Raw genomic sequence first — 20,051 nt, 5'->3', positions numbered from 1 at the left:
CACTCTTGCTGCCCTTCACTATCTCGTTTATCGGTTATCTGAATTGAATTGTGACCAAAATCAAAATGGCTACGTCCCAGCCTGCAGCCAAAAAGCGGGCAACAGAAGCCGTCCCGGATGCCTCTGAACTGGTATCATTTGAACATGGAGCAGCGGGACAGTAAGTTCCTCCCTCAAGAGCCCAACGTTCAAGGGGTCTCAAGCTGACCTACGTTACCAGCCAAGGCATCTCCTCCAACGCCTCGGGCTCACTACTGATCAAACCTTGTGTCCAAGCCGAAATCGACTTCTACGAGTCTGCCAAAGAACACCCACTCTTTCAAGCCCACATGCCCACCTTCATCGGCAGTCTAATGCAGAACGACGATGAGGCCGAGTCAGCCGAGACAGGAGCATCCACAAACGCAAGCGCAGGGCCTGTCGTGACAGACCCAACGCCGGGTCTCATCAAGCGCGCAACATGGAAGCCATCAGGCGGCAAGAAACTGAGCACCGGGCTAGCCATCGTGCTGGAGAACACGACTCACGGCTTCAAGCACCCGAACGTGCTGGACGTGAAGCTGGGGGCACGGCTGTGGGACGACGCTGCGCCGGGCGCCAAGCGGAAGACCCTCGACGACGTCGCCGCTTCCACGACCAGCGGCAGTCTAGGCTTTCGCGTTGCAGGCATGAAGGTCCATCTCGACGGAAACGGCGGTGATGCTACCGAGGCGCCGGAGCCAAACGTCGAGATCAAGAACGGCGCCAAGTCGTATAACAAACACTATGGCCGGACGTTCGACAAGGATAGCGTCGTGGACGCGTTCACGACGTATCTTGGTGGTGTGACGCGAAACGAGGCATCAGGGGGCAAAGTCGAGTTCAAGAAACGTCATGGCGCGCTGATCGCTAAGCGTATGATTCGTGAGCTCGAGAGTATACAGTATGTGTTGGAGAACCAGGAGAGCAGGATGTATTCGGCTTCCGTATTGTGGGTGTACGAAGGGGATGATGAGGCGTTGGAGGCCGGGTTGAAAGCTGAAGAGGAAGGGGATGGGAAGGAGGAGGAGGATGAAGAAGGCGATGATCATGACGATGACGACGATGAGGTCGTGACGCAGAAGGTGCTCGAGGCTAGATTGATTGATTTCGCACATGCCAAATGGACGCCTGGTGAGGGTCCGGATGAGAACGCCCTGCATGGGATTAGGAGTCAGATTCAGATATTAAAGGGGTTGGTCGGATAGAATTTCTAGAGATTAGCGAGACGGAATGATTGAATGAGCGAGCTGGGTTTCTTCATGAATGATTTTTGTTTTTAGTATTCAAATTTTTTTTCTAAACTGTAGATGGTTTTTGGGTGTCTGTCATCAGATGTGTAGGGATAGATAATTTCGCAGAAGTCATCGCTGTATCCCATGTTCTGTGACCATTCTGATCCTGAATGCTGATGTAAAGCAGGACTCTTTTTGAAAATTGATATCACATGCTCGTGGATTTTGACTCAAAGACGATCCATCCCAAGCACGCTTTCTGGCCATCCAGCCCAAACGATAGCCCTGTTAGGGACTCGCCCGGCCACAGGGCTCAGCAGACTGATGCGACCTCTGCCCTCGTCGACATCGGTCACATAGAGAAAACCCATGACAGATGCATCACGGATGGTGCTTTGATCTGCTTCTGCATCACAGTTGAGAACAGCAAGGATTGAGTTGCGCATCGCAGCCATGGGCGCGGCCAGTCGTTCATAGATCTGTGAAGCAGGGAGTGCAACTTTCGATCCTAAGCCTGGTAGTGTGGTTGGTGATGCATCGTCCAGGCCGCCGGGAAGAAAACTATCGTCGTCGTCGTTGTTGTAAGATCCTCCGCCGCTGCTTGATGAAGGGTCTGGTGTGGTTGAAATGCGTCGCCAGATATTCAAGGTTGTGAATTCGACTTGCTGTTGTCGAGGTTGTAGTGAAATACCATTGCTTAGTCGAGGATTGCCGTAGAAATATGCCTTGATCTGTGCCGCTCTCACAGCTTGCATATAGCCTTCGTCCCGGTCGACACAGCCACCAGATTTGTTCATCTTGATCACCGAAATGGTCTCGTGGGGGTTGTTGTTTGTTCGAGATGCTGTGGGTTGCCCGTCAAAGCGCTTAACCATATCGCTGTAGAGCCTCTCTGATCCCAGACATATGATTGCTGACACGACAAATTCAGAGACAATCTCCTGGATGATATCGTAGCCGATATGGGTGGACTTTGGATTGACCAAACTGCCAGGGGTGTCGATGATCAGGCCGCTTTCCTTGGCCTCGTGGTCCTGCGCCAATCGCCCTGCTACGGTCAACGCAAGACGACTGGTTTGGGCCTTGTAGACTTTCCCTTCCTTTTCAAGCGGGTCGGAACTGCCTGAGAAGTAGACCAAAGGTAATTTGACAGGAATGACACCGTTGGGACCACTCATGGGTGCAGCTCCCCATCCTTCCTCGACATCCATCAGTGTTTTGAATACCGCCGCAGTCATTGTGCCCGGAATGCTCATGACCCCCTCTTTGACATCCAGATTCACCACAACGGGAGACCGCGCGGATCTTTGTGCGTAGCCAGTGAGGATCTTTGCAAGTGTGCTTTTTCCCGCGTCTTCGGGTCCCAGAAGCAAAACCCTCGGTCCTTCTCTACCATTCGTTCTTGCTTGATCACGCAGGGACTCGAGTGCGAAATGGGCGTTGATATATTCGCTCATAGGTGTCTCTTCAGCGGTGTATTCACTTTGCAGTGCATCACCACTGACTTCAAAGGAACACCCATGCCAGGTAAAGATGGAGGCTTTGGTGCCGGTAAAGGTAAAGGTGTTTCCGGCGACAAGTTCGGTGCCAAACAATTCAGCTGTGCCGGTCAACAGCTAGAGATGACAGGTCAGCAGTGGAATTCAGATCTGGAGGAGAATGCGGAACTCGGCCTTACTTTCAGGTGAATATATTTGCCGACAGCGACTTCGAAGCGCCATTCAGTTTCTTTTGTCAGGTCATGTTGGACAGTCTCAACTGCTTGAACGTCTTCCGGCTCATCTAGCCCAAGACCTGGTAGCGACAGCGACATCTCATCATTGTGGACAAAATGTGAAATGCGTCACGCGCGAAAGACAGACTCGGGTGAAATAATAAATAAAGTTGACTGCGGAGAGGCGCTGGAATGAGCACCACTAGCTCTTCAAGTTGGTCGCGGCTAGCCTGACCCTGCTGCTTTAAAATGGACAATCCCACCTGCACACTTTTTTCTCACCCCAGATAGCCATCGGCTCTCCTTCAACTCAGCCTAGCATCTGCCAATTGAGAAGATGTATTTATGGCGTCGAACTATTCTATAATCATTTGAAGTTGTGACTAAATCAGCGCGATGATAATCTTCCTTATAAAGATCGTGTTTGCGGTGTAAACCTATCTTCGATACTCCATCCTTCGCTCATGGGCCCACTATGGGCCTATCTCTCATACTTCGTACAAAGAAGCACATACTCGCATTATATGGTGTGTGGAAAGCGAGACCAAGCAACTGTATTATCAGATATATACACCCAGAACAGTACCCAGTAGTGTAGAGACCAACAGAGCTTCCTTTGCATCTAGACCTCCGTCTGCCTACGGTGACCCACTGACTTAGTGATTGGATATTGGTATCTGACGGCTAGTGGAGAGGCTGTTCTTGCCGCTGCTGGCAGTGTCATGATCACAACTCCCATCTCTTGCTGTTAGCTCCATGGGATCGCTGAGCAGCCCGCGCCTTTTGGTCGTAGGATATGCCGGAGGATCTTCCCAGGAATCTGGCCCCTTACTGTGCAGCACCGAACGCTGCAACTGAAGCTTGTCATCATTCATCCATGCCTCTTTCCGTTTCTCGCCACGCCCTATCTTTGTCTGGATCTTGCCGACAACGGTGTCAAGGACGAACGACGTGACTATGATTAGACTGCCCACGATCAATATTAGGGCCATGCCCAGCACTGAAAAGGAGATACTGTCCGAGCTGTCGAGGACTAGCTGATTGACGCACATATCAGCCTCTATGGAGTTCCCGTCTTTGGCGGGCTGAAAAACATAGGATCCTTCGGCGACGTTGGAGGGACCCGTTACGTATTCCTGGACGCCATACTGTAGGCGCGCAAGGCCGGTATCGAACCAACTCCCCAATTCAATCTGCCATTGGTTGGCTGGGAGCGGTTGCTGCTCTAGTTGAGCCACGGTTTCGGAGGCACGCAGGGCTCCTGCCATGCGAGTTGTGACTTGTTGGTATATGTTGGTAAATATAGCAGCCTGAATGATGCGATCAGCTGTATGTTTTTGGACTGGGTTGAGGTTGAGGGCCAGTAGAGCGTTGCCAGTGGTGAGCTGCTTAATTCCAAGCATTTGTGTGCAAGAATTGGTGTACGGGTTGCATATTTGGTATTGTTCGGCGCAGGTGATGGCGACCGCCCAGAAATCAGTATTGTAATAGGCCAGGTCATCATCCAGCTTCTTTGGGATGTGCGCACTAAAGACTGGATCATCGCAGGGCTCTTGGAAGAGTATCGAGTTTGAGGCTATGAAGACTATCGACAGGTCTGTGTCTGCTCGTCTGAGGGCGGGGATGGGCACCCAGGCATCGTCGGCGCTGACTGGATAATAAGAGGCAAGAGCTTTGGTTGTGTAACCTATATCGTCCATTATTGCGTGGGTATTGTATTGCCAGGTATAATTGCCGGTATTTGTTGATCCATATTCGTAATTTAGTAGAGACTCGCCCGAGCTACTGACATTTCTCAACAGCTGAACTAGAGGGGCACAACTGGCCTGCTTCTTTAGTTGAACGCGGTTTTCATTAGGCGCATTGATGCCTAGATGCGTGTGAGAGTCAATGGCCACTGAAACCATGTTGAAAGCAGCGGTGTCACCATACACGCACATGCCTGAATCAAATGGGCACGTCGAGTTCTGTTCCGAAATCCAGTCGATAGATCCGACTGGAAACGTCCCGCATTGTTGCTGTGACATACGAGTGCCGTAGCAGTGGCGCGCATAGTTTGCGGCCACAAGTGTGTCGTTCGCCGTCTTCTGGGTAAGCGCTCTAATGCCCTCTGTCGACGTCAAGTTGGTCAGCCAGTACCCACAACTATCTTGTCCTTGAATTCGTCGCGCATTACCAGCTGAGACTGAAATTTCAGAGGAAAAGGTCGCAAGGGCTCCAGACAGTAAAAGGTAGAGAACAGCCAGCAGAGCCCATGGCAGGGTTCTAAGAATAGTATGTCTTGCCTTTCCTCTCCAGTAGTACATTTGTAGTGTAAATGACCATGCAGCACCTCCCGGTGAAGAAGTGTTTCGGAAAATGTTTTGTTGTTGATAGTACAGTCCATCGAGTTCGCCTTTTTGTGGCCGCCCTTGATGAATTGCGAAGCTAACAATACGCCAAAGCTGCGCTCCGACAAGGGCCATGAAGGTTGCTATAAATGAGATCAGGATGCCGCCTGATCTCTGAGAAAGTGTGATCGTAGCCCCAAGGATTTTTCCTTGTGACCAATTGATCCAATAACCGAAATAAATGCTGTAAGTTGTCATGATTGTCGCTCAAGAAGAATGAAAGGAGCTGGGCGGTTAGAAACATCCTCACCATCCCTCAAGGCTTTTAAGGAATCCCAGGAAACAGTTATCAGAGTTGGCGTTTGTCTAGATGACAGGCTAACTTTCAGCTGCACAGTGGTCGTTTCGCCTCTCAGGAGTGAGTATTTCAGCCTCATCAAGGGTTCTTGAGACGTGCCTGGCTGACACAGGTTGTTGACAGGAAGAACCATGATCACTGATCATTTGCGGAAATTGGCGTTGAGTACAACGATATGTGTAGGACTGCGTTAGATTCAGCCTCACGCACTCCCTTTGAGCTCCTCTACTCGATCGTAATTAGAAATTGCGGAATACGAGGTATTGGACCTGGCTAGAAGTGGCTGTATCAAATGAGTGTCTACTTTAGGAGACATCACAAACGCCTGATTCTTGGCACGTTGGTTCCAGGCGCGAACCCAGCCGAAAAGTTCGGGAAGGCCTTGCAACAGGAGCAAGTAATGGCAACCTCTGTACCTCGTACGGAGTAGATGTGGCTGTCGTGTCAAGGTAGATAATTGTGGCCATATTGATCTGCGTTTTTCTTAGCCCGTCGCATGCCAACCGGGGTGCATTGTACCTGGCATGCCGCTTTCATATATTGAGCATACTCGGCATTCCAGGGGTTGGAGCAAGAAGGTCACAATTGTATTCGTTATTGAACATGCAATCATCCGCTCGTTGTAAGTACACGAGGGAGACATTTCAACTTAGGTCAGGAACCTTCGTGTCTACCTTTATCTGTAGCCTCACTGGCACCTTAGACATAAAGGGGTAATGCTCTGCCTCTTCCAAGTCCTTCTCGGATGCTCATCCTTGGGGGGTTAATTAGATCAGCGGAACGACGATAGGGCCCCCTTAGGAATGATGGTCGGCGCTGCTTCTCCAACGTCAACATCACTTGGTGTTGTGAATGACCCTTATCATTTATCCGGCGTTCAATTCACTGACTTGGCGGTCAAGAGTCAGAACTTGCTCTTTCAGCATTATTAGTGCTCGATTAGGCGGAACTAATGGTTTCCATGGCCCAACAAATGCTCCATGTGTTCTGTGTCTAGACGCGACGCGTTTGGAGATTCACCTCGAAACATTTGATATCATTGGGATGAAGTCCTCCGAATCCGTGTGTAGCTCTTTGGCATCCATCTCTTCACAACCATGGTAGTTCGTACAAGTTTATTCATGTTCGATCAGTCCATTCATTCTAAAGCTTTTAGTCAGTCAGTTCAATTACTCTTACTCCGTTCAGCCCCGGGTACTTTACGTACTCTACCCTTGAGGTCTCCTTACTCCGACCATTCCTTTAGACGAGCGAGGAACCGTCCGTAAGGTTCGCATACCTATACGACTCAGCTTCTAGCCCACGAAAGTCGGCCAGCGATATATACGGTCCGATGAACTCTCGGTCAACCATCAAAGCATAGCTATGGATAAAATTCAGACCAAACTTCGTGGTATGCAATTCCATAAGTATCGTCTTTATCCACTGCGTGTCCAACGGAACAGGATCAGTTCAATATCCGAGGTGCAGTAGCTCCAACTTCAACCCACGACTCTACTTGGAATGAGTCTGCAACTGCCGGGGCATGACCCTGCACACACGCGCAAGAATGGCTCATTAGGTTGAGGTGCTAGTAGAGTCCGACCATTCCTCGTCCACCGCTGTCGTAATCAGAATGGACCTTCTGAAAGCAACCTCATACGCATACGCCACCATGACCCTTTCGACATATGGATGTTGTTCGTCTCGTGTGGACATCAGGACCCCTGGCAGTGTACTTGATCCCAAATAGGAAACCAAGTACGCTAACGAACGACATCCTGCATTGATAGCCAATCAGACCACACTTTGCCCCAAAAGTATCATCGAAGAGGTTTTTCGGACTCTCATGTACTCATGCCATGATCCGAGAACATGCAACCGCGGTAAAAAGCATCATACCATGGTGAGTGATCCAAATATCACCGAGGTATGTTACCAAATCAAGCAAGAAGAATGGGCACAAGATCTCCGGGGTGCATCAAAGACCTGTGGACTGTGTTGAAAGGAAACCATAAATAACGGCGTGTCTCCCCACGCTGTCTGTGTCTTGCAAGCACTCACAAACAGCACTTGACTTGCACTGATTCACCAACAAGATGACTTCTATCACCATCTCCTCAGAGAGGGTCGCACAAGTGGATGCGGTGGTCCGAAAGTTCGTCGCTGGCTTCCACAAACCAATCGAATCCATTGACGAGTTTACTTCAATTTATTCTCCGGATATCGAGTGGGCTGATCACGCCTTCCTGATCAGACGCGTTGGACACGAAGCTGTCATCGGTTTGCAACGAGGCTTTACTTGGTGTAACCAACCTTTCAAAGCTGAAATCAAGGTATGTATGAGGTTTTGCTCCTGTATCCGCGACTTGGGAGTCGTCCACTGATAAACATGTCAAAGACCATCATACCAACTGCGACAGGCGCTATCTTCGAACAAGTATGGGTTGGCCGACACGCAAATGATCTGGTCCGACCAAATGGAGACGTGGCTGTCAAGGCCACTGGTAAAGATTTCGAATGCCATGTTCTCATGGTCCTTCAAATCGATGGCGGTGGAATCATAACTCGCATCGACGAGTTTTATAACAAACACTGGGAGGATGGTATCCGTGAACAGGACTATCTGGTGATGAAGGGTGCAAGCATGAAGTCCAAGGTCTGAAGAGCTGGGTGTCAGAACCGAGCATGGCTTATCCGCTCCTGGTTGCCAGCCTTAGGGTAAAGACGGAATCAATTTCGTCCTTGCCTTCTTGTGCTTCTCCAGAATTGCAACAATCATATTTTCCGTATAAATGACTGATTGCTGTTCGTGCGGTAAATTTCAGAGTTCGTAATCGAAGATTCATTGGCACTGGCCTTTCGAGGCATAACCCTCAGCCTGAGTTTTGATCTCGTCCCAAGTCTCCACTCACGAAGACCACGAGGACTGCGGCATATGCCGCACATGCTCCGAAGATCTCGGCTCTTCTCGCATTTGAGATCACACTGACACTCAGCGCAAAGGCAAGCGTATAGACCGCTATGAGGCCGAGTTTCACCTGATCTTGATCGACATAGTACAAGTTGTAGATCGCACCGAACAATAGCGCTGCAGCAAGAATCACACTGACGGTATTCACTACCAACGAAATCCGCGAAGCTGAAAAATACTCAACGCCTGAATTCCGAGTCTTTCGGCCACCAAGCTGTTTTCATTAGCATACACATTTGGCGATGAATACAGGTAGTCCTCACCCTAAACAACATGGGACAGAATCTTCTAAGGATGAGTGTGAGTCGATCCTCGTTCTCTGGCCGTTTCAGTGCTACCAGTTGATCTCTCTCCTCATACAACTGCTCGCTGTGGCCATCGAGAGCGGGAAAGGTTCTTCTGCCACGTCGCTCGTTCCAGAATTGACGGTTGAAAGCACTGTGTGCTTGCATTGACGGTCTTCTCATCGAAAGAATGGTGGACTCTAGCACCAGAGCCTCGCCTAGGGAGTTAAATTATTAGTCTGCGCCGGTACCAACCGACTGATGAATCGAGCGTACGGTATTCCTTGAGCTTCTCCCGAATCGCAACTACCAACTCCATCCGTTTCTTCAAGCGCTCTTTTATCGGGGAATTCGGATCATTTGTGCCCCTGTCGAAGGATGACCAGTCCCGTGAAGCAAGATTGATGGGCTTTGCAAGGTCAGGCTGCAGACTATCCTGGGCATCTTCTTCATCATACTGTTGTTGCAAACCCTCGAGCTCTGCAAGTTCGCTTTGCAGATAGAGAAGATTCCGCGCTGAGAGAACATCAAATCTGCGGAAGATGGCCGTGTCGCCGTCGTGGTCGCTAGCGATGAACTTGGCAAGATCTCCGAAACCGCTGACGTAGTGGAGCGCCATTCCATCTTGTTCGACATCTGACTGCATCGCGCTCTTCTCAATTCAATACAATTTACCCAGAAGGCGCTCTTAAGAGCCGATGCCCTGATACTATCGAAGTTGTTAGATGTGATGATCAAAGTGTCCGTTACGAACTAATGATATCGTGTAAGGTGGGGATGGCAACGTCAACAGTGACAGCCGGACCCCAGTCGTCTCAAGGTGTCTGTGAATGGGTATTCGATTGGGCACTGAACCATGTGAGCTCAGCCAATCCTGCATAAAGACCTTGGTTCTTCCTTGAGATATTGGTCATGTACATGGTATTGGGCGCCAACAGTTGGACTTGGCCTTCTGGTGGTGGCGCAGCAGGGCGTCCATCAGTTGGCGGATTTGTATCAATCGCCTGTAGGAGAAGCGCCGCCTTCCCCATGCCAGCTGAACGTCCCAATTCTCTCCCTGACCTACTTTACATTTGCTCTCTTCTTCGTCATTGACTTCTCTGTTCTCTGCTCATGGTTTTATAGGCGCACGAAGAACTTGAGATATAGAAAAAACTATCCGAAACGACAGAGACCCCAGGAAAACCTGTCGGTGACTTTCACATCAATTAGCACTGTTCGCACTTTGTGAAGCACTTGTTTGTCGGAGAGAAAGGTCCTGTCCAACACTCTTTAGTGGCCAGGGCGCATACTCAATTTCTACTCGAGAGAAACCGGTACACACAGCCAGCATACTCTTTGTCAGATTGAGTAAAAACGTGCAACAATGGAACCATCGTGTGGATCGGGGCTACGTGGACCGACTACTCCAGAGCGCAGACAATCATTGGATCCATCACAATCAAACAATGCTACAGACCCAGTGCGATCGAACTCGGGTGTCACGGTCGCCTCAAGTACTATTGAATTCGAATCTGAAGAGCACTTCGACGCCTTACGCTCCGATAAAGATACCGAAATGGACTTCGCGGTTAAGGACAACCCGTTTGCATTCTCACCGGGTATGCTGAACAAGCTTCTAAACCCGAAGTCCTTGGCAGCTTTCAAAGCGTTGGGTGGTCTAAGAGGGTTGGGGAAAGGATTGAGAACTAGTCTTACTGCTGGTCTGTCGATGGACGAACCAGAAATATCACAGCCCGCGAAAAGTCTCATGTCAGAAGTGACCAGGTCTCTTCTACCACTCGCTATAAAGGGTGTTACTCAAAATGCAGTGGCAGATACTGGAGCGCAAGAGAACGTCATGTCTGGATCGCTCGCCAAAAAGCTCAAGCTGCCAGTCCATAAAGCTGGAGGAGGAAATCACCAGTTTGTTAACGCCGTCGGAACGCGCATGACTGCGATAGGATATACTCAGGTCCCATGCATTTTCCAAGATCAGTCTCAGCAAATCGTGACCTCCCGATTTTGGGTTTTCCCCAAGTTGATTGTCCCATTGGTGGTTGGCCGGAAGTTTCTTGAAAGCACTGAGACCCTTACTCGCTTTAAGCACCGCCTGCGGAACCTGGCCATCTCCGCCGGCATATCTTTGAGAGTTCTCCACATGGAGCTTCCCAGATGGCGACTCAACTGCACGATTGGCAGTTCACCGACCCTAGCAAACCCTGATACAGGCTCAGATCTTGGCTTGATGTCCCTGTCGTTCGTACAGCAAAACGGCTTCAAGATTGAACCAAATCGACGCGATCAGGAATACATTCAGTTTGCGGATGGTTCTACACAGCGACTCAAAGGGGTGGTGTCGGTGCCTTTCTCGATAGGACAGGGACAATATGGAAATCGAGATCACGAGTTTCACGTACTTGATAGACTCACATCGGAAGTCTTACTAGGAAACAGTACGCTCAGGGAATTGGATGTCTTCGACTCATATGGGCATGAGCTGGTCGACGTTGAAGAGTACGATGGATTCTCCGATTTTCACTTTATCCGATGGGTTCAGAGAAATGGCGAAGGCGATTTCCTAGACGTACCATTTCACGAGTTCCAATTTTCCTCAGTCCCCGCTGGAATGACACCCTCTGCACCACAGCCAGCAAGGCAACCTTCATCCAGATTCAACTTTTTGAAAATGAGACGCCGAAAGCCTCAGCAGGAAACGATACTGACAATTGCAGAGTCAGAAGCCCGCTCGCAAAGATACTTACAGTTCAAAGATATTAGCGAACAGCGCCGAAGAACGCTAGAAGAAACACGGATTTCAAGACTTGCTCCTCACGACCAGTCCTTAGCTGAACGTGCAGAGCATGCTCTTCAAAACAATTTCGATCTTGATCGAGCAGACTTCGTTGCGAGGCATACTGCTGCGATTGACCTACTGAAATCCAGGTCGAGCTCTTCAGGGATATCTACACCGGGGCTCGTTGGGGCGCGGCAAGTCCTTGATGCGACTCATCAAGCTTAGACATTTTGATGACGGTGGCTGACCTCATTGGAGAGGTGGGATATCAAGGACGGACATATGCGGATACATCGATTTTTTTCATATTTCGTTTCCCCCATTTGCGTGTTTTCTTAAGACTGTTCAGTACGAGGAGAAAGATTCCTATTGCCCAACGAAGCCTACATATGGACCACGAAGCGAGTGAGCGCTGTTTTGCATCTAGTCTGCGCGGAGTTAATTAGTGATAAATTTACCAAGGTAAAGAAGAGTAAATTGGTATCTAGGTTCTCGACCATCACAATGCACACATGCTCATTTCCGCCTTCTACATCCCTGTCTACTTGAGTTCACATATTCGCAGAAACTCCAAGCCTCCACAGCTGTCCGCAGGTCGATCACGCTTTCTCAAATGCCATGACAGCATATCTAAACGCACCACTCGCATACCCACTCCGCATGGCACGGAACGCCTGCAGGAAAGCGAGTCCATCGCGGCCCTGGCTGATTGCGAACGCCCAGAGCGACGGAGACGAAATTAACTGCCACGAGATATCCCTGAGGCATTCGTAGTGCATTGGTTAGCTCTTTATCACTGGGAAGTACGTAATGAGGACACTATTGATGGCGGGAGAAGAAGCTTTCGAGTCATTGACGTACCAGGTCTTCGCAACGTCTTTGCTGATATCTTTCGGCGGATGCAGGACTTTGAGGCCCGCTGCTTCTGCAAGCTGAACGTACTCATCTTGGGTTTTCAGCGGTGGGAGGAGCATGCCATCTGTTGGCCATTCCAAGTAAGCCAAAATCACAGAAAACACCAGGAGCTTTCGCGAAACTGGTCTAGGATCACATACCTTCAATCGACTTGATATCCCGTTCCCCACCCTCAAGATCCTTCAGGACGGCACCGTCCGCCTTGAACCAATCCGCGATAACCAGCTTGCCACCGCCAGTTTTGAGCACTCTCGCAGCATTCCGGAAGAACAGAGGCTTGTCAGGAAAATGACTGAGCGCTTCGGAGATCCACACGGCGTCGAACGAGGCTGGATTGAAGCGAGATTCCATCTTCTCGGCGTCGAGCTCGAGGAACCGTACCTTGCCGCTTTTCGTGCCTAGGGCGTGGAAGGCTGGAGTGTCGCTTGTCGTTTCGGGAGTTGAAGAGTCCGCGGTGGTGCTCGTACTCGTGGTTCCATTGCTGCTGGCCTCTTCGTTTGTAAGGCGGTTCGCGATCGCGACTTGCCGTCCGCTGATGGTGATGCCGGTGACGGTGCATCCCAGCTCTCGTGCGAGGTGACGCGTCGTGCCGCCGATGCCACAGCCGACGTCAAGTACAGTGCTGTTTTCCTGTAGTTCAGAGATCGAAAGGAGGAGCTTGATCAAATTGACCTGCCCAGTCTCCTTCGTGTCGTCCGCCGATTGGAAGTATGCGTGGTGGATATGTTGGCCCCTAGAGGAGAGGGGGTAGTAGGTCAGTGGTTGAACGCCGGGCGGGATGGATTGAGTAGGTATGGAAAGATAAGAATATCTGTTGATTACCAGAGAGAATAATAGTAGTCGCTGGCCAGCTCGTAGTGGTGCCGTATGCGATCCTTCAGAGCGGTGAACGACGAGTGTTCTTCGAACTTTGGCACTTCATACGTGTCGCCGATATGGCTTTCGTTTGCGGTACCATGTTCGGTCTGGCTCCCTGACGTACCGCCTACACTCGCCGTGGGTGGCTGACCTTGATCGCCCATTGCTCAGATGTCGAGGTCGAGAAGCGTGTCTATTCAAAGATATATTGAATTTCCTCGGAGTTACACAGGAGCTAGAGGAGGAATACTTTATCCTTATTTATGCAAGGCGGAAGCTGATTCCGGCGACACAATGCCTTACTGGTCACATCAAATATCCACAATCGCTGTAAAATCGACAGAAGAAGTGTATCGTTAGTGTTGATGTCTCAGTAAAGATCCACTTCGTCGCATGGCATTCAACGTCATCGAAGCAAAAAGGTCAGACCCAAGGCAGGAGAGATGTTTCGTTGCAGCTGTGAAATTGACTGCCCAGGTGACGGACTCTAGGAAAGTACTGGTTTTGCTGGGCTGTGAAGTCCCCGGTGCGGGCGCAAAACTACCTAGATTGGACCGTCCAATCAAGTTGGAGGAAAATACCTTCGAATTCTAGTTTTTGCTGAGCCGTCCAGTTCTCAACTTGGATATCCAACTTCCCAATGGAACTAACCACACGGCATGCACTGGAAAAGAGATACCGTCAAATCCTACAATTGCTAGTTCATATCATTCTCAATTTGAGATGTTGTGCACTCGTGTTCAAAGCAGGCGGTATCACCTTTACAGGCTCTGAAAATGCTAGATTTCACACAGGTCCTCGCTGGAATGGATCGGATCAAGTCAAGGCGAGCATGCTAGTTCCGAAAACACTCTGACATTGTTATTGAGGGTGGCCCATATCTGCCCACAAGTTCGAGAGATGTAACAAACAACAGCAATCATAACACGAAACGCTAGTATTGTCCACATCAAGCGTATGCCCTTTTTCCTAGTTCCAGGAATGTTTGTTTCTGAACATACTCAATCTCCTTCAAACATAAAGCCGCAGCCACATAGCGAAAGCTGACAAGTCCGTCAGTTTTCTGCGTGTTCGCCAGGTCAAACGGAAGGTCTTCAATACTGGCCAAGAAACAACCAACACTAAGCGCCAGGCCACCGAGATGGTCTTCGTCCTCCTCCTCGTCGTCGTTATGAGCAATGAGACTCACGATGTATGCTAGATCTGCATCGAATCGCTCGCTCATGCTAACAGCCAAGTCGTGTTGTCGTTTGGTCTGTGCACCGGTTTTTCCTAGGATGTTTCCAATGAAGACCTCTTGTTCACTGAGGGCCTTCGTCCAGTCAGGACTATATTCCCACGAAACGTTTCGAACACATTCTTCATATCTGTGATATTTGGTCAGCACAGCTCCTTCCACGATGGCATCCAAGAGGCACAACTTACTCTGCACGAATACCTCGAGCTCGATTCATGTAAGATTCCACGAAAGAGAGTTCGCAGTTCTGCTTGATATATTCGAGTATGCCTCCCAAGACAGATTTCGTGACTTTCGGAGGTGTATTGCTCTGTTGAACATCGGTGAAGATTTCATGCTCGTCGATTGCCCGATATAGTTTGCCCAGGATTTTGTCGCTTTCGTAATATCGAGGGATTGGTTTGTCGTCCTCGTCATCAGGTTCTGCATCTTCGGAAACGCTGAATGCCAATGGTTTGCCCTTCGTCACGGTGATATGTGGTCCAAAAGCCATAAAGTCTGGTCGACATGAGCTAAATCTCGGCATCTTGCTAAGATCGACCTGTTGGGAGTTAGTCTACAGTCAAACAACACTCATTTGTCCTTACCGGGATTCCGCTTTTCGAGAAGTCGACAGCTGTTGAATGCATCTCTGCAAGTGTAAGACAGTCTGGGTTCATCGTGCCATCTGCACGCTGATCAGCTATGATTTTGTGGTTGTTGGCGATTCGCCCCAGCTGGTCGGTCGCCATGAATGTGATGAAGAAGTCTGTCATGTCTTCACGTGTCACCTCTCTCTGGAGATCAATGGGAGGCGGCCGGGAGTAATCTGCTGGCGTGAATTTACGCTTTGGCTTGGCTCTAGAGTCGAACAGAACTTGATAAAGGTCGCCATCTAGATCACCACCACTTAGCATGCTTGGGAGATCTCTTTCTCCATGTTGACTGAAACAAACGCAATTCCGAAGGTCCAACAAGGGCGACCCGTACGGCGGGTGCACCGCATTAGCCAGTTGAATATCACCAGGATGAAGAGCCGGGCTTCGAGTGACGACAACATTTCGCTGCACAACAACTCGATCCTTGCCAGCTTCTTCGACCGTGCAAAAGATCTCGCCTTCCTTGAGGAAGCCTGTTTCATCCATGATGCCATGCAGAGTGTATCCATCTTCTACAGGAATCCGAGACTTATACTTCAATGATCTCAATTCTAATAGCACGGCAATCTCAACAATATTCTTCAGAAATGGGTCATCACGAAATGAAAGACCTAGTACTTCAAGTTTGCGTATGAGCCAAGGTAGACTGATGCGATTTCCAATGCTATGACGCTTGAGGAATTTGGAAGCCGATGATGCACTTGAGGTGGTGGATCGCAATCGACGCACTTCTCGGTTTTGGTGGAAAAAGAAAAACTCGTCGTCGACACCCATGTCTTCCAAAATTTTGATGCTCTGTTGATTCAAGTAATACGGGAGAGCACGAAACGCGTTGTTGCATATTTCGAAATCCAAGGAGTCCGATCCTGGGAACTTCATCATGGATCGGCGAAAGCGGAGAGCATCTCCAGCAAGTCGACTATCCAGAGCAATCATGCCTTTAGCACCTGTGCATGTGGTAAGTGTTTCGTTCGATGGACTGATATTGCGAGATTGAGGGAGCAGTGGAAGAAGGACGGGAATTATAAAGCTTGTTAATGACCTTGGGTGGGATTCTTACCTCCATATCTGATTTGAAACAATAGTGGTCTCCCATTCCTCGTTGTGGGTAAGTGAGCCCAGATCTTCTCTAGAACACCTCTTGAGACTGTTCCTACGCCGTCACTGAAGACACGGCCATTGCGTTCCACATCAGGGATCTCCCTGGCAACGCCGGGGGGGATCGTAATTGCTGTTGGTGTCTCTGAAAAAGCTTGTCCAATCCTTGCGGCACACTTTGCCGGGCACCTGATTCGTGAAAAATCGCCCAGACCCTGTATTAGCATTCGATCGAGAAGTAAACGCCCCTCGTGAACAAATGGCGCCATAAACCAACATGACTGGGCACGTAGAGACGAGTGAGAAAAGCCTAAGAAAGAGAAATGGCGGCCTGCAAGGTTAAAGCCTTCGTTCAATAATTTTGTGAAGCGGCCGCGAAATATTTCATCGTTTGATACTTGAGCACTGTACCGTAATTGCTGACCATCCTCTTCACAAAATTGGACTCTGATGAAGTAGTCATGATGATCCGGGTATTTTCGAAGAACACGATTGTTGTTTTCTGGCTCTGGACCAGAAGACAAGTATAAGCGCGAGGGAGTTATGCTGACCTTGTGGATATACGCTATGTTATCGGAGTCGAGACGCTGGCTGTGGTCGATTTCGCCAGTCTTCACCCGTTCGTAATGCTCGCGTAAACGTGATTTCAACGACTCAACCGCAAAAACCGCCGGGTCGGCCTCGAGGCTGCGGTAAGGCAATTGCCGGAACAGACTGCGAATGATCTCTACGGTGGTCCGAAGGTTGCATCGACTCAGCAGGCTCTTTATGATGGGTAAAAGCGCCAGCACAGTGTCTGGTGGTAGAGAGCCAACGGTTGAAAGTCGTTGCAATTGAAACTTGATCGGGAATGGCAGGACTGGGTCCTTGAGCGCATTGAGAAGTGGAGCAAACTCGGTTTTAAAGGACTTGGGGGCGACTTGAGTGAGGATGTTCGGTCGAATGAGCGGAGGCCGGAGGTGCATACGCTCCAAGGCCTGTGTTTGAGATTTTGTGCTAATCTGAGGCAAACCGACATGATAGACAAGGCAGCTTCCCACAATTGAGGCATGCTCCGTATCAAGTGAGGGTATTCTGAATCTGTTCACTGAAGACGGTCGATTCGAAAGATTCATGCTTTGAAGGAGCTGACTCAGGTCTGTGGAGGCGGCTGTGGTTTTTTGGAGGTCTGGTCCAGTCCGGAAAAACATGGGCGTATCTGTACAAGTGACAGTAATTCCAGGGTTGGGAAGGCCACTGACGATTGTTTCCCAGACATTCGGGGACATTATATCAATACGCTGTGACCTGTCTGTCTTGATTATTATCTTTTTCGAGGTGAACTTGATTGTGCCCGTGATTTTCCATTTCCGATATGTCATGAAAAGAGGCTCTGAAGTTTTGACTGTGTATTTCCATAAGCCACATGAGATCGAATGAATGGGAAGCTCACTATCCGATCCCTGAGCGATGGCTGGAGTTGGTTTCTCTTGTGTTGGCTTCGCAGGCTTCTTTTCACGTGCTTTGGCCTCCATTTGTAAATTCTTTAGTGCCCATTGATCGGGTGTCCTCCTGCTGCGAGCGCAGGAAAGAGCGATGCCATTGAACATGACGTTGGTCCGACCAGGAGGAAGGAAGTCACGGCCTAAGCCCGCACTCTTTACCTGACCATGGAGTTCCAAGAACTTCTGCGCATCCTGGATATTGAGAAACAAAACGAAGCAGTAATTGTTTCCTGTACGTTTCTGGCAATTCCAATCGAGAATGCCTAGGGGTGTCAAGACTGTACGGAATGATTTCTGAAGCTGATTCTCAGTTGCACGTTCGGGAACCCCACGAACGAAGACCTCCATCTTGTGTCAGTGGTGGTCGGTAAGAACAAGGCTGAAGGGCTAGAATGGTGAGTTTCAGCTGCTTCAAAGCGTGAGAAAGCACTCCTTTCGTATGGCATGGGATAGAACAATGACTCAGCTTCCTAATTGCACGAATTTCAACAACAGGCAACTGAGGATCAGGCAATTTGAACGAAGTTGAGCTTCAAGCACGCGACACGTGGACACAAAGGGATTTCACCTGTTTTCTGCGATAACCCGAACCTAAGGGAAATGAGAGAATCGCCACGTACGGATGAAGTGAATATCTGACCTAGGGACTGGGTATCCCCTTGCTGGTAAGTCACCTACCTACACCAAGCTCTAGATCGGTTCATTCGGTAAGGAGTGAAGTGGTGGTTAGAAACACGAGGTCGTGCAAGGGAAGTTCGAATGGTAGACGCTAGTACGGGAGTCGCCCACGCTAATTACAAAAGGGTTAGGCGTGTCGGCATCACCCACAGCATTACAGGCACCCCACCAGTCCGATTCTCAACGCTCCAACATTTCCGGATGACCAGCGTATCAAGGGCAGTGCGGGTTGACATTCCGGCGGACGGTTCTCGATTGTGTGATCAAACATTCTTTCACATGCATCGATTACTCGGATTGCCTACCACGAGGCATTCATGACGTTGACGAATATCACATCAGGTAGGACTACAGATAATAGCACCTGCCTCAATCCTTCTTATCTTCTTGCTAAGAGAGCCTCTTGACCATTGGTACTGCCAGTGAGGTACAGATATTGATACATACCTGCCTTGGTTCAACTGCATCTACCCCCTCTTAAAACGCACATATCACTTCTTTGAAGACCAGCCAAAGTGACAATCGAGCATCGGAATGGGCGATGCAAGCTTCCTTCCACCATCAACCTCACAAACACCGCTCACTGCCATTCCCACGGAAAGGAGCTCCACAGCAGCAAATTCAACAGACTCCCTGGCCGATGGATCACCCAATCCAACCACAGCCTTTGACCCAACCATACAGTCAGAAAGCAAACAACTCACCGCTCTCCAACAACACATCTTGTTCTGGGACCGTGACAACGACGGCATCATCTATCCACTGGACGTGTACAATGGCTTCCGCCAGCTCGGCTTCAGCATCATTTTCAGCCTGGGCAGTCTCCTAATCCCATTTTTCTTCTCCTACGCCACGACTCTCGCACACTCGTACATCCCAGACCCACGCTATCGCATCTACGTCAAGAGCATCCACAAGGCCAAACACGGCTCCGACACAGGCATCTTCGACATCGATGGCCACTTTGAACCGGCTCGCTTCGACGCCATGTTCGCTCGCTACGACACCTCCACGACGGGGGGACTGAGTGCGGAAGAACTGTGGACGATGTGGAAGAAGAACCGCTGTGCAGCAGACCCGGCTGGTTGGACCTTTGCGTTCATGGAGGCGTGGACGACGTGGTTGTTGTTGCAGGAGAACGGGAGGGTGTGGAAGGATGATCTGATGGCCTGCTATGACGGCACGCTGTTCTGGAGGATCAGTGAGCTGGAAGAATCTGGGGAGGGATGGCGTAAGGGGTACGGTGTGCGGGATTTCATCGAGGGAGTCTGGTATGGTGGGACTTGGAAGAATTGGGAATTAAAGGAGCACAGGAAGCTCAAATGAGTGTGGGTTGGTTGGGACTGGGACTGCTTACCTTAATCCTTCTTTTCATAGACCTTTATTTGAGCGAGAGCATGAGGCGCTTTAGACATATACTGAATCAACCTAAAGGGAGAGAGAGATGTTTCAAGATCAAGAGTTAATATATTTCA

General features: G+C 49.7%; 9 protein-coding genes across 9 annotated transcripts; 4 read left to right on the top strand and 5 right to left on the bottom strand.

Annotated features, from left to right (window-relative positions):
- Positions 1-65: 65 nt before the first annotated feature.
- On the top strand, positions 66-1,226 carry LTR84_005524 (uncharacterized protein; the record flags this gene model as incomplete). The annotated part of the gene is made up of 2 exons (XM_064849092.1): positions 66-160; positions 221-1,226. The coding sequence occupies 2 exons, from the start codon at positions 66-68 to the stop codon at positions 1,224-1,226; spliced, it is 1,101 nt and encodes a 366-aa protein (XP_064704306.1).
- Positions 1,227-1,483: 257 nt separating this feature from the next.
- On the bottom strand, positions 1,484-3,066 carry LTR84_005523 (uncharacterized protein; the record flags this gene model as incomplete). The annotated part of the gene is made up of 2 exons (XM_064849091.1): positions 1,484-2,869; positions 2,932-3,066. 2 exons carry the CDS (start codon positions 3,064-3,066, stop codon positions 1,484-1,486), a joined length of 1,521 nt encoding a protein of 506 aa, XP_064704305.1.
- A 557-nt stretch (positions 3,067-3,623) lies between these two features.
- Positions 3,624-5,555, bottom strand: LTR84_005522 (uncharacterized protein; the record flags this gene model as incomplete). The annotated part of the gene is made up of 1 exon (XM_064849090.1): positions 3,624-5,555. One exon carries the CDS (start codon positions 5,553-5,555, stop codon positions 3,624-3,626), a length of 1,932 nt encoding a protein of 643 aa, XP_064704304.1.
- Positions 5,556-7,733: 2,178 nt separating this feature from the next.
- LTR84_005521 (uncharacterized protein) lies at positions 7,734-8,299 on the top strand (the record flags this gene model as incomplete). Its single annotated transcript, XM_064849089.1, has 2 exons — positions 7,734-7,970; positions 8,036-8,299. The coding sequence occupies 2 exons, from the start codon at positions 7,734-7,736 to the stop codon at positions 8,297-8,299; spliced, it is 501 nt and encodes a 166-aa protein (XP_064704303.1).
- Positions 8,300-8,510: 211 nt separating this feature from the next.
- On the bottom strand, positions 8,511-9,538 carry LTR84_005520 (uncharacterized protein; the record flags this gene model as incomplete). Its single annotated transcript, XM_064849088.1, has 3 exons — positions 8,511-8,822; positions 8,872-9,110; positions 9,169-9,538. The coding sequence occupies 3 exons, from the start codon at positions 9,536-9,538 to the stop codon at positions 8,511-8,513; spliced, it is 921 nt and encodes a 306-aa protein (XP_064704302.1).
- A 720-nt stretch (positions 9,539-10,258) lies between these two features.
- On the top strand, positions 10,259-11,893 carry LTR84_005519 (uncharacterized protein; the record flags this gene model as incomplete). Its single annotated transcript, XM_064849087.1, has 1 exon — positions 10,259-11,893. The coding sequence occupies one exon, from the start codon at positions 10,259-10,261 to the stop codon at positions 11,891-11,893; it is 1,635 nt and encodes a 544-aa protein (XP_064704301.1).
- Positions 11,894-12,267: 374 nt separating this feature from the next.
- LTR84_005518 (uncharacterized protein) lies at positions 12,268-13,605 on the bottom strand (the record flags this gene model as incomplete). Its single annotated transcript, XM_064849086.1, has 4 exons — positions 12,268-12,427; positions 12,476-12,647; positions 12,724-13,316; positions 13,406-13,605. 4 exons carry the CDS (start codon positions 13,603-13,605, stop codon positions 12,268-12,270), a joined length of 1,125 nt encoding a protein of 374 aa, XP_064704300.1.
- A 785-nt stretch (positions 13,606-14,390) lies between these two features.
- Positions 14,391-18,246, bottom strand: LTR84_005517 (uncharacterized protein; the record flags this gene model as incomplete). Its single annotated transcript, XM_064849085.1, has 4 exons — positions 14,391-14,808; positions 14,867-15,219; positions 15,266-16,263; positions 16,377-18,246. 4 exons carry the CDS (start codon positions 18,244-18,246, stop codon positions 14,391-14,393), a joined length of 3,639 nt encoding a protein of 1,212 aa, XP_064704299.1.
- An 864-nt stretch (positions 18,247-19,110) lies between these two features.
- On the top strand, positions 19,111-19,902 carry LTR84_005516 (uncharacterized protein; the record flags this gene model as incomplete). The annotated part of the gene is made up of 1 exon (XM_064849084.1): positions 19,111-19,902. One exon carries the CDS (start codon positions 19,111-19,113, stop codon positions 19,900-19,902), a length of 792 nt encoding a protein of 263 aa, XP_064704298.1.
- Between the last annotated feature and the right edge of the window lie 149 nt (positions 19,903-20,051).

The sequence above is a fragment of the Exophiala bonariae genome (assembly GCF_035927105.1).
Source record: "Exophiala bonariae strain CCFEE 5792 chromosome Unknown scaffold_20, whole genome shotgun sequence".
NCBI lineage: Eukaryota > Fungi > Ascomycota > Eurotiomycetes > Chaetothyriales > Herpotrichiellaceae > Exophiala > Exophiala bonariae.
This window is presented reverse-complemented; position numbering and strand designations above follow the sequence as displayed.